Genomic DNA, 12,298 nt, shown 5'->3' on the forward strand with positions numbered 1-12,298 from the left:
ATCCTATGGGCCATTGAAGTCAATGGCGAAAACATAGGGTATGTCCTGGGGGCTGGAGGGGAGGGGGTTTGAGGGAGAGGCTCCAAAATCGCAGGGTAGCTGCTGGAGCCTCTCCCCAAGATACCCGCCATGTTTCAGGAACATTGAACCAGGGGGTCCAATTCCACGGGCCCCCAAACAGGTTGCCCCATCCCCTCCATTGTTCTCTATGGTGGGAAAAAGTTACTTTTCCCCCACCATAGAGAACAATGGAGGGGATAGGGGCAACGTGTTTGGGGGCCCGTAGAATTGGACCCCCTGGTCCAATGTTCTTCAAACTTGGTTGGTATCTTGGGGATACACGGGTGTCGCAGCTGCTGCTGAGAACAGTGGCGCGGCCATAACTTTTTATAGAGCCCCGAAGGAGAGCTGGGGGAGCCAGAATGACCTCTCGTGTGAGAGGTGGAATTTGCCCCTATGAGTCCAAGGCCACCACCTCGGGGCTCAGGGAGGCATGAGAACGTTTCGCCCCCCCCCCCGCGGGCGTCGCAGCTGCCACCAAGAACATCGGTGGTGGCCATAACTTTTTAAGGAGCTCCAAAGGAGAGCTGGTGGAGTCAGAATGACCTCTCGTGTGAGAGGTGGAATTTGCCTCTATGAGTCCAAGGCTCGTTTTGCCCCCCCCCACGGTTGCCCAACTGATGGTTCGTGGGAGCAGGGGGCGGGCCCCCTGGGCTCCTGACCGGCAGAGCGGTGCTCCGGTGTGCTCCAGCAGGAACCGAGGCCTGGAATATCAGTTTTGTAGATTTGTAGATTGGAGTATTTGTGAAAACTCTTTAGAATTTTTGCATTGGCCAAGATCTTTTAAATAAATCAATGCACAGGTGCATCATCAAAAACCCTTTTCAAAGAGTTGCAAATATGCAGGAGATGTTGAACATACCGGTGAAAATGAAAATAAATAAGTTCACAGTCTGTGTATCGAGGCAAATCCCTTGTGTCACAGTAACATAATTAAGGCAATTAATTGAAATTTGTTTTTGCCGTTTGGGCTGTTATTTTGTTCATGTGCTCTAATAATTTCTAGTGGTGGTTTGGGAGGCACCACAGGGTTATAAAAGCCTTGTGGGAAGATCACTAGGTGTATTTGTGTATTGGGGGGGGACAATGCAGAAGTTGGGGAAGAAAGAGTTGCAACTTCTAGCTGAGGAGTGGGAATGCACCTGTTACTTTGGGAACCAATGGCACCAATTTGAATGTGAAAGTAAATTACTTAAGGTGGAACTACACAGTACATACAGTCCATGATTCTTATGTCCCAATAATTTTCTTTTTAAATAAAAGGCTGTTGCAGCTGTGATTAATGAGGCAAATGAGTGGCTGGGACTGAAATGCTGGAGAAAATATACAGATAACTCATTTTTTCCCTTCCACTATGAGTAAAAGCAGCATGAGTACAGTGATTTTTTACAGGAAAACAGTGCTAGGAAAAAGAGTTAAATAGCTCTTCTTCCCCCTGTGCTGGTCTTCCAATTAATACTGCAGCCTCATTAGATATTGTCTGCTAAGAGAGATTTTTTTATATGGGTGTGAAAGAATTGTGGAGCTATACATACTGTGTAGGACTCAGCTGTTAATGTGTAGTTCTTCCCAAAGCTTTGAGTGATTCTTAAATCTTTATTTAAAATCCAGATGTTACTCGATGCTCAATTGCCTGTATTTTTTGTTTACCTTTATTTTTCTTTTAAGATGAAGGTTCCATATTTTCGCAAAAGACTGGTTGGGGACAGGGGTAACTTAATCCTCGTTCCTCCAGCGATATATCAGTAAAAGACCTTCTCTACAAAAGCATAGGTTTTTATGCATACTAAGTGTATCCTTGCTCTACTCTAGAGAGGAATAATGGTTGAAGGACAGCTATATTGCTCTTTCCATATTTCCTTGCTATAATCATCTCCTTATTTTAAAACAAGGTGTTCAATTTTTTCATGTTGAAATAATAATAATAATAATAGGTTCCCAAAGCTGGGAATTACTCCTTCTGTTACCTATCTTTTTTATTAGGATCAGAGTGTCATTATAAAAGAAGCTGTACAGTTATGAACACTTCATGTGAAATGTGCAAGATTGCTATGCCAACAACCATAGCAATTTCCAAATAGTGAATAATTAAGGACATAAAGATTAAGGACATAAAGACATAGCACTGTCATTTTTACAGTTACTTCTTTGAGCAGGTTGCAAGCTAATTTAAAACAGAATTTTACAAAACAAAAGGGGATATGGTGAGTACTGTAAAGGTGTAGCGACTGCTTTCACAACAAAATGCAGCTGCCTGCAGAACTGTCTTTGTACAGCCAGAGAACATTCTAAAACTTGATTAGACTTCTCTTGGCCTCAGTTGACATTTTGAAAGCCAATATGATGTCCTTGCAGGAGTCTGCAAAATCCAGAGCAGTATGTCACCTGGAGTACATTATTCTGTATGTGACAGCCCTGTTTAGTCATTATTCAGTGGGGGATGACTTGGAAATCAAGTCATGCCAAATGACAGCATGCTCAACCTTTATATTCACTTAACTGAGCCTGATGCTGTGTGAACTCCTTGCTTGACAGCTGTTTCCTGTTTTTCTCCCTCCACGGTAAGGTGCTGGTTTCCAGAATCTGAGCCATTTTGTAGGTGGGGAACAAAAGCTTAATTGGGAAAAAGGGGGAAACAAAATCATTCTTGACTCTGCTCATGAAAATTTACTTACCTCGGACAAGGAAAAATACTTTCGCTTTTGAAGAATGCTTGCTGGGCTTCATGTACCAGACAGATTTTTATTTATGCACAATGAAGTTCTTGTAACCTGTGTGGTGTAGTGGTTAGAGTGTCAGACTAGAATCTTGGAGACTCAGGTTCAAACCCCCATTTTGCCATGAAAGCACCCTGGGTGGTTTTGGAGCACTCACACAGTCTCGACCTAACATACCTCACAGGTTTGTTGTGAAGGAAGAAAGGTGGAGAGAGTGTGTGTGTGTCTATCTATCTATCTATCTATCTATCTATCTATCTATCTATCTATCTATCTATCTATCTATCTATCTATCTATCTATCTATCTATGAATGAATTCCCATACTATGCTGTGCACAAAATGCTTTTTTTGGGAAAAGGTCGAGATTGAGGTGGGATTATTCATCGTATTTGATTGGCGCATTCTCCTAAGTCTAGTGCATCAGTAAGAAATTTTAGAGCTGTATAAACCCAAATGATATTGGGACTTTGTGGTATTGCCTTATTTGGTGTTAGTGAGTATAAACCTCTGCTTGCAAAATAGCAGCTGCAACAGTGGTTTAGGGTTAGGTTGTTCTGGTTGTTTATATATTCTGTGCTTCGTTACCTTCACACTAACACTTTATGCAATATAGCATAAGCGTGTACCTGTAAAAATTTTGGCTACCCATCTGAATTTTTTAATATTCCTTTTGTCTTTTGGGAAATAGAGATATAAATTAAATTTCAAATTGTTATACAGCTCAAGGCATTGAGTCATAGAGCTTTTATTGGACAAAGGAAAGGGTAGCAGAGCTAAGTTTTTTGGGCTTATTAAATTTCAGTGCCTGTTCTTTGTGCTTATCTGTCACAACCAAAACTTGGAGATGGCCAAGTTGTTCTTCCAGGTGGAGGGCATACAGAAATGAATAGGCAGTGCAGCTCAGGTTCATATCTTGTGCTCCCTCTTTTTTGCATGTCTGAAACAATTATCAGTTAAACAAAACCATTTTGTCCTAAGCTGGGAACTGTCCATTGTTAGAAGTTGTGGCTGGTTTGGAGGAAATGTGGCATAACAGTCCTGCAGATATTAAGACCGCTCAAACATTCAGAAGGGGACTGTAGTGGAAGTTGGTTTCAGATTGCATATGGGAGATTGCTGGTTGGAGAGTGTTCCTGGACTACAGCTTCCCTGCACATGGAAAGCTAATAGATCACTTTTGATAAATTAGCAATGGCATATCTGAACTGACCCAAATGACCCCAGGGGGTCTAGGTGAGCTAAAATGTCCAGAAAACGGTTTTAGTTTCAAGAGATCTCCAGCCACCACCTGACTAGCTGATGCAATGCCGAAAAACATTTTATTTCGGGTATAAACTTTTGTGGGCAAGCACACTTTTTTAGAGAGAGGGAGGGAGGGGGAGGGAAAGACACAGAGAGAGCATGACAGAAGAGGGGGGAGACCCATGGCACTTGGGGAGATCTTCTTTTCCATTTCTAACAGATTTGGGGAGTGGAGAAACCTAACATCACAGCTTGCATTCCTTATTAGTGAAAGGGAGCATGAGTACAGCAGCACCGTAATGATTAACAAAATTTGTGGCAGGGCATGAGCTTTCATGAAGAAAGAAAATCATTCTCATTTTTACAGAAAATTACTGGAGGAAGCAGTTGAGCAAAGAAAGGCCTATTATAATGCGGGGATTTGAACCATTTCGATAGTGTAATGGATGATGGGAGAGGCCAAAGGATCTGGCCTCTCTCACATATGAAGAAGATAAAAGTACAATAAAGTAAGGTAAATAACATGCTCATGAAGGACAAGGCAGTTGGAAGCATAAGAATTTACCAACCGTTATTAGAAAGCTGATTCTATTGGTTTATTAGAAATTATTATTGAGAGAATCCAAGTTTCAGTTTAAGCCAGGATGACACAAGACATTTCGTTTCTTGATAACTTGTAAATCAGCACGTTCACATTGTATATTCCTTTTGAAGTTTTTCCATGCAACATGCAGAAACTACTGGGTGGACTTAAACCAAACAGGCATTTGATTACATTTCTAGGAAAGTCTGCTCTGGGAGGGAGATTCCTGAGAGGTCTGGGAGAGTAGGTTATTTGTCCTGCAAGCATAGGTCATTGCATATTGTTGGGTTGTATGGAGCCTTCTAAGGTCACACAGAAGAACCTTCGTAGATGTGTTCTGGAATTCTCACGGCAGCAAGGTTACTTCCTCTTGCAAGAACATGAGGACATACATACTATGATAGGGAATCTATGATTTGATATCAAAGATAGAGTTCCTCAAGCTTCTTGACTGTACTAACAGAGGATCTCTGGATGTAAAGGGGTCATGGTCTTTTGGCAAGAATTTCTCCCTGCACCCCAGTTTATTTTTTACAACATGTCATGTATGTATGAGCCTGATCTGTGCTAGAATGCTGTCTTGGAGCTATCTGATTTCAATACCAAACTAAGTCACTAGTAATGAAGTCTGTCGGAACCCTCTAAGCATATTCAGAAGGCAAGCTCTCCCACATCCCCTGACTAAAATAGCTGCAGGCCTGTACATTAGTTCAGCTTAAGCAACTGAGTTTCCAGGAGTGATGATGGATCTTCAGGCAAGAAGTATGGGATTTGACTTAAGAATTTATGCCCTTGGCCTCTTGACCACTTCACACAGAGAATAACCCTAATTCAAAGGGGGTAAATCTCAATATCACTGGGGGCGGGCTATAATATATTTCTAACCCAGTGCTCACAGATTTGGTAATCACTCATTAATCAATAGTGATAACTTACAACATGGGATGGTGACCCATCAAAAGAACCTTCAACCAAGAAAAAACCACTGCCTCAACACAAGAAGGTTTAAGAATACAATTATATGCCCTGTCCGCTGAATTATTATGCAGCATGCATCTCTGTCCTACTGTTTCTATTCAATTTCACTACCGTTTAATACCTCTAGTGTCTCAGGGGCTTCCTATCTGAATGTATGTTTCTTTGATCACTGATTAAATTTAACGTGTCCATTTTGTGTCTACTTGGTGACCAACAGTTGTGTGTGTGCATTGAGCACAGAACTATTGCTTTAAAAATGCTGTGGAGCTGGCAGAATTGTGTATTACTGCTTGTTTGAAACTTAAGGAATCTGAAACAAGAAACTTCCCCTTGTCTTCATCTGTAAATTTCAGTTTGCAGTAAAGCATCTCTTATCTTTAAACTCTGTTAATAAACACAGCCAAGCCCAAGGCGCTGTAGTTTCAGGTTTCTACCTTGAGTCTTTATCTTTTGGATTTCCTTTATTTTAAAAAGAGGGGTTGATATAGCCAGGGTATTACCTTGGGATATCAATTCAGCTCATTTCTTTCAACCTCTCAATTGTTTACTTGGGGTAGATCAGAGACTGAGGTGACCAGAAGATTATTTAGAGTCCCTTTCTAATTTCCCTGTTGTGAAGGGATGGGGGTATTAAGAGGAGCTCATCCTTTTCCTGGCAGTCACCCCTGCTGCCCTGGCCTTAGCAGGTGCTTTCACCTTGTATTCCTAATAGCAGGTGTGGTGGAGCATATGAGGACACCCTCCTTTATATATGTGTAAGCAAGAAAGGACTCAGTTGCTATGGGGCTATTGCAACATGTTGGGCACAATCGTATTATGAGCCGGCCACACTTTAAGTGCGAAAGAGCAAGATGCAGATGGTAATTTGTGCTTTGGCTGTACATGGTATGTTATAAAGATAATCTTAGACTGGGGAAAGCAACTTTATAGCATTACATTCTATCCATAATAAACAAGCACAAAATCCTAAGATATACGAGGAAAGCATGATTATTGTAGTGTGATATTATGTTAGTATGCACAATTCATCAGGCATCCTAATTCCTTAAACAGATTTTGAGCTCCGTAATTAAAATTTAAGACTACAATGGAAGTGGTTTAAGAAAAGTATTCTCCTTGCAGGATGAACTTACTGCTGTGAATGTAAAGCAGGGTTTCACTAACCAGCCAGCCTTCTCTGGAGATGAGCATGGGTCTGCTAGAAATATTGTCATTAACCCTTCAAAGGTAAGCTCTGGGTTGAAGTCTGTGGCCAAAAATATTTTCTTTAAATGGATACTGCTTTCAAGACACATCCTTTAGTAGGGCATGATTCACATGTAATGGTAAGCCATGATGTGTAATTATTGAAATAAGCCTGGGAAATCCTCCTATGTGCTGCCCCCCCTTCATCTTGATGCACAGATAGGGAATTAAATGTTTACATGGCAAACCACAGTTCCCTGCCCCCAGTGGAATCACAAACAAGGATTCCAAACCATGGTTTATGCCTGGCTTGGAGGCAAGAGAACAAACCATAGTTTGTGATTCAGGTGAAACAAATAGATGTGGTTTGGTGCCAAAGCATAAAGCTGCTATCCTATGAACAATTTCCTGGAAGACACTCCCACTGAATAACATGAGACCAAGAAGGCCTGATGCATGTGGAACAGGAGGGGGGAACATGCATACCTGAGGATTTCTTGGACTTAAATAGGTAGATGTGTCTCTTGATTATTGGGTAGAATTTCTGTGCTGGTTTACAATTTACCAGTCTTTAATCCATAGTAAACTAAAAGATATTATTTTTTAAAAAATTCATACTTTGTTATTTAAGCTGATGTGATCATATCTGTCAGTGTAAAGCCTATATGTGTGTTGATGGGACTTCATTTAAGGGCACAGCATCTGTGCACTCATCATGAGCCTAATTCAGCAAAGGATTTAAATCTTGAGTGAAGCCTGTTGTCACATGTTTGAGGTTAAAGACTTTTGCTGGACAGGAGCCTAAACTGATTAGGATGATTCCGCAGAAAATCTTGACTGCTGCATGTCTAGTATGGTTACTGTGTACATTTTTCTCCTTTACTTAGTTTGAATGGCATTTTATACATTTTTAGTTGATTGCTTTCATTTTATAGGTCTGGAACTCCTTCCTCTAAAAGGTAATGGGGTACTGCTTAAAACTCTTTGCATGCAAGGTCTCTGACTGCCATTTCAGGGAATTAGAGTATAATCTTATTAAATGGATAGCCTAAACCACAGTGATGCTTAGACCTCTTCAGATGGGGATACTGTTTGTGCCAGTGGGTAGCAAATACTTACTGTGTTTTTTCTTCTCTTCTCCAACCAGATTGGTGCTTATTTTAGCAGCATATTAGCAGAGAAGTTAAAACTTAATACCTTCCAAGACACAGGAAAGAAGAAACCGCAAGTAAATGCCAAAGACAACTACTGGCTAGTGACTGCTCGTTCCCAGAGTGCAATTCACAATTGGTTTGCAGATTTAGCAGGAAATAAACCACTGACTATTCTTGCAAAGAAGGTAACAAAAATTAGTATTTTGAAGATTTCACAGATTGGATTTCAATTCATTTAAAAGTGGAGTTATTTATTTATTTACATTTATAACCCGCCCTCCCCGCGAACAGGCTCAGGGCGGCGTACAGATGGGGCCAATGCCCAATACATAAAACATTAAAACTGCATTTTAAAAACATTCAATACAACATAAGTGCTCTCTACAATAACTAACAAGGGAACAGATGACGTCATCAGGATGGTATCCTTAGTGGCCTCAGCTCCACGCAGTACCACTATTTTAGCGCTCACAGCGAGTGGGTAATAAAGGTAATAAAGTGCTAGGACAGATAGTAATCGTCGTAGACAGATGGTAACAGTTGTGGCGGCTCCTACTCAAACGCCTGGCGGAAGAGCTCCGTCTTGCAGGCCCTGCAGAACTGTGCAAGGTCCTGCAGGGCCCGGTTCTCCTCTGGGAGCTCATTCCATCAGGTAGGAGCCGCCACCAAAAAAGCCCTAGCCGCCGCTAGTCTGGCCTCTTTGGGACCTGGAACCACCAGGAGATGTTTAGTCCCGGATTATAGTGCTTGTTGGGGAACATATGGGGAGAGGCGGTCCCGTAGGTATGTCGGACCCTGGCCATCTAGGGCTTTAAAGGTAAGAACCAGCACTTTGAAGCGAATCCGGTATGCTATCGGCAGCCAGTGCAGCGCTTTCGGCACAGGCTGGATGTGTGCCCCCCCTAGGAAGGCCCATCCTTTGGTGGTGATCTGTAGAATATGCATGCACAAAAAACCCAATTAGAAGAAATGGAGGTACTATATGTGTTGACTGTGTAGTTAGCAGCAGTACTAGCACCTCTGGGCCCCATCCCCTTGCCCCTCTGATCAACTGGTGGGCACGGAGACTTGCTGGCTGCAAAGAGAGGCCTAGGCCAGTGTCACTGGCAATACAATGGCATCACTTCTGGTGTGCATCGGAAGTAACATCATTGCATTGCTGGCTATGTGGGACAGTTGTAATTGGGCAGAATCTCTATGGTAAAAATGGTTTCTACCATAGAGTTTTTATCCAAATATCAGTGTCCTGCATTGCTGGTGATGCAATACAATAACTCCTCTTCCAGTGCATGCCAGTAGTAATGTCACCATGTCCCTAGCAAGACCAGCTTAGACCTCTCTTAGTTGTCAGGAAGTCCCCCCACACCACACTGGTTGCCAAGAGGGACCTGGCAACTCTACTTAGGAGCAGCTCTATGCATATGTAGCATGAATGGACCCCAACACTGCAATAAACGAAGAATCTTTGTACAAGCCAAAATCATCATCATCAGCAAGTTGGATCAGAGAAGTAGATTGTATATTGATACGGTGCTTGATGTAGATAGGTTCTGAGTGATACATATCCAGTTTATAATTGGGCGGGTCGGTGGTACTGTTGCTGTTAGATCTGCTGGTCGCATTCGACACAGTAGACCATCAGTTACTGACCCACCGCCTTGCCGACATGGGGATCCAGGGGCTTGCCCTGCAGTGGCTTGCTTCCTTTCTCCAGGGTCAGGGACAAAGGGTGGCGCTAGGGGAACAGCATTCCAGGAGACACCCGCTGGAGTGCGGTGTGCCTCAAGGGGCAGTGCTGTCTCCTACCCCCTTGTACTAGGTCGGCCTTTTACCATCTTTGGCTGATCAGGCAGTTGGTTCCCTTCCTCGACCGCGTTGACCTAGCAACAGTGATCCATGTTATGGTCACCGTGAGACTAGACTACTGTAACCCTCTCTACATGGGGCTGCCCTTGTCGTGAATTTGGAAGCTTCAGCTAGTGCAGAACGCTGCGGCCAAGCTGTTGATGGGTCTCCCCAGGTGAGAGCACATCCAGCCTGTGCTGGGGACACTGCACTGGCTGCCAATAACATACCGAATCCGCTTCAAGGTGCTAGTTCTTTCCTTTAAAGCCCTATATGGTCAGGGTCCTTCATACCTACGGGACCGCCTTTCCCCATATATACCCCAGAGAGCACTATGGGTCTCAAAATCGACTGACCCTCCCTGGCCCCAAGGAGGCCAGGCTGGCTATTGCCAGGGCCTTTTCAGCAGTGGCTTCCAGCATGAATAGGAAATATGCATGGGACCAGGCATTGTGTTTCTGTATCTCTTCTGTTGAGTTATCTGCTTTTCAAAATGTTCTTGCCTCTTAAGGCTTGTGCTTTGGAAATTGCTTATTTCTGTTTGTATCATAAAGGAAACAATATTTTTTGCAGATATCTGTATGTCAGTAAGTTTGGGGTGGGGGTGAGCAAATGAATAGTACTGGCATTGGTGTATCTGATTCCCTCTTTATTTAAGCTGTGAGTAAAGGAACCTCAAAGGCATACTGTTTATGCATGCTGTTAATTACAACAGGCAGTCGTAAGGTCTGCCTGTGTCACATGATCACCACATCTTGCCCCAGAGGACACAAACTGCCTCATTTTTTTTGGTGTTTCTTTCCTTTGGAAGCAGTATATTATGAGCATCTTTCTAGTATTGGTTTAATTGTATTGGAGAAAGCAAATAAGTAAACGAACAAAATGTAGCTATGGGCTACTGTTGACTTTACCTCTGGATTGCAGATCAAAATTCAAACAGGCAGGGCAAAATTTAGTATGACATAAAGCTGAGCCCATATTAGGAAACAACAGAAGCGTTGCCATTTGTATTCATTGCCAAGGCAGCAATGAAGGGAAGAGAGATGGGGAAGGACAGCAGTAAACCAGAGTTGTTCTTGGAATTTCCAACCGTACTACCAAGCCATTGCTCTTTGTCTTTACTCCTTTCAGTGTTTTGTGAAATAGTTTTCTGTCGGTCTGTGTTTTAGTATGAAGGTTCTTTAATCTACATCTTTACGGTTTTAAGTTGTGTTAATTCCTTTCCCTTCTCCTACCCAGGTTCCCATTCTCAGTAAAAAAGAAGATGTCTTTGCATATTTAGCAAAGTATTCTGTGCCACTGCTGAGAGCAGCATGGATGATCAAGATGACCTGTGCCTACTACTCTGCGATTTCTGAAGCTAAAATCAAGAAACGTCAGGCTGCTGATCCAAACCTTGGTAAATAAAGTGATCAGGAATTGTAATGCCTTTTTGTATTAGTGGACTTCTATGTCTTCATAAGAGCATTAGAGATACCAGTGTGTCATCTATGGAAAAATTTGTAATATATTTTTGCAATTCAAAGCAACCCAGCTGTTAAAAAAAAATCATGTTAATAGCCCAAAGGGAGAAAGCCAGTTACCTGCAGGAGTATATCACTTTGCATTCCATCCCATGAAGCAGTCTAAAAAATGACTTGCACCTTCTGCTGCTCAGAATTTGGATACATTATGTTTCTTCTGTTTGTATTATAAGAAGGTTCAGATTTTCCAGAATGTTAATTATTTTACTAGGAACTCAGTGGCAGTCACCTAAGTGTTTAACATTCCTGAGTGCCTTTCACTCTCACAAGGGCATGTAGGGCCATGACATGCCGAGTAGGGGCTGTGAGAATACTGTGCTCTGCTGACCTCTGCTGGTGGGAGGGTTTGAATTTCCTCTTGTAGGTAGACATGCAAAGGAAGGAAGCATGGGTAGTCCAAGCGTATCTGCCCAAACCATGTCTACAGATCACTTGGATGATGAGGTAGGGGGAACCCTATGGCCACTTTCAGACAAGGGTTCTGATCCCATTGTCGGAATGATGTCCCTAGGAAGAGATGGAATTTTTTGCAAGGCAAATTAATCTGAAATGGGGAAAGCAGTAACAGAAGATGCATTTGTGTATTCACAGAAGGCATCTTCGTCATCTCCCCAGTAGTTCACCAGGAAAGAGCACTGTTGAGTCCAGCCAGGGGAAGGGTGGGAATAAGCTGTGAAACAGCCCAAACTGAATGCCTTCTTTGCCTTTGGCAGCTGCAATGACAGAAAGGGAAAGCTCCACCTGTTGTTCTGATATGACTGTATATTGATGATGGCTCAAGTGGTTAAGACGCTGAACTGCAGACTGGAAGATTGGTAGTTCAGCAGTTCAGGGCCTGAGTGCAGCAAGATGGAGCGAGCTCCTGTCTCTGGCCCCAGCTCCTGCTAACCTAGCAGTTCGAAAGCAAGAAATTGCAAGTAGATAAATAGGTACCGCTTCGGTGGGAAGGTAACAGTGTTCCGTGGGCCTCGGCATTTAGTCAGGCTGGCCACATGACCACGGAAATGCC

At 42.7% G+C, this 12,298-nt stretch overlaps 1 protein-coding gene across 1 annotated transcript in view; it reads left to right on the forward strand.

The window, feature by feature from the left end:
• Positions 1-12,298, forward strand: part of MED12L (mediator complex subunit 12 like) — a 240,815-nt gene that overhangs the window by 16,079 nt on the left and 212,438 nt on the right. Inside the window, 3 exon segments of the mRNA XM_015419617.1 lie at positions 6,705-6,809; positions 7,915-8,106; positions 11,006-11,165. Coding sequence (XP_015275103.1) covers positions 6,705-6,809; positions 7,915-8,106; positions 11,006-11,165 — 457 coding nt within the window.

Source organism: Gekko japonicus, unplaced genomic scaffold, assembly GCF_001447785.1.
Source record: "Gekko japonicus isolate JY-2015 unplaced genomic scaffold, Gekko_japonicus_V1.1 scaffold1161, whole genome shotgun sequence".
NCBI classification, from domain to species: domain Eukaryota; kingdom Metazoa; phylum Chordata; class Lepidosauria; order Squamata; family Gekkonidae; genus Gekko; species Gekko japonicus.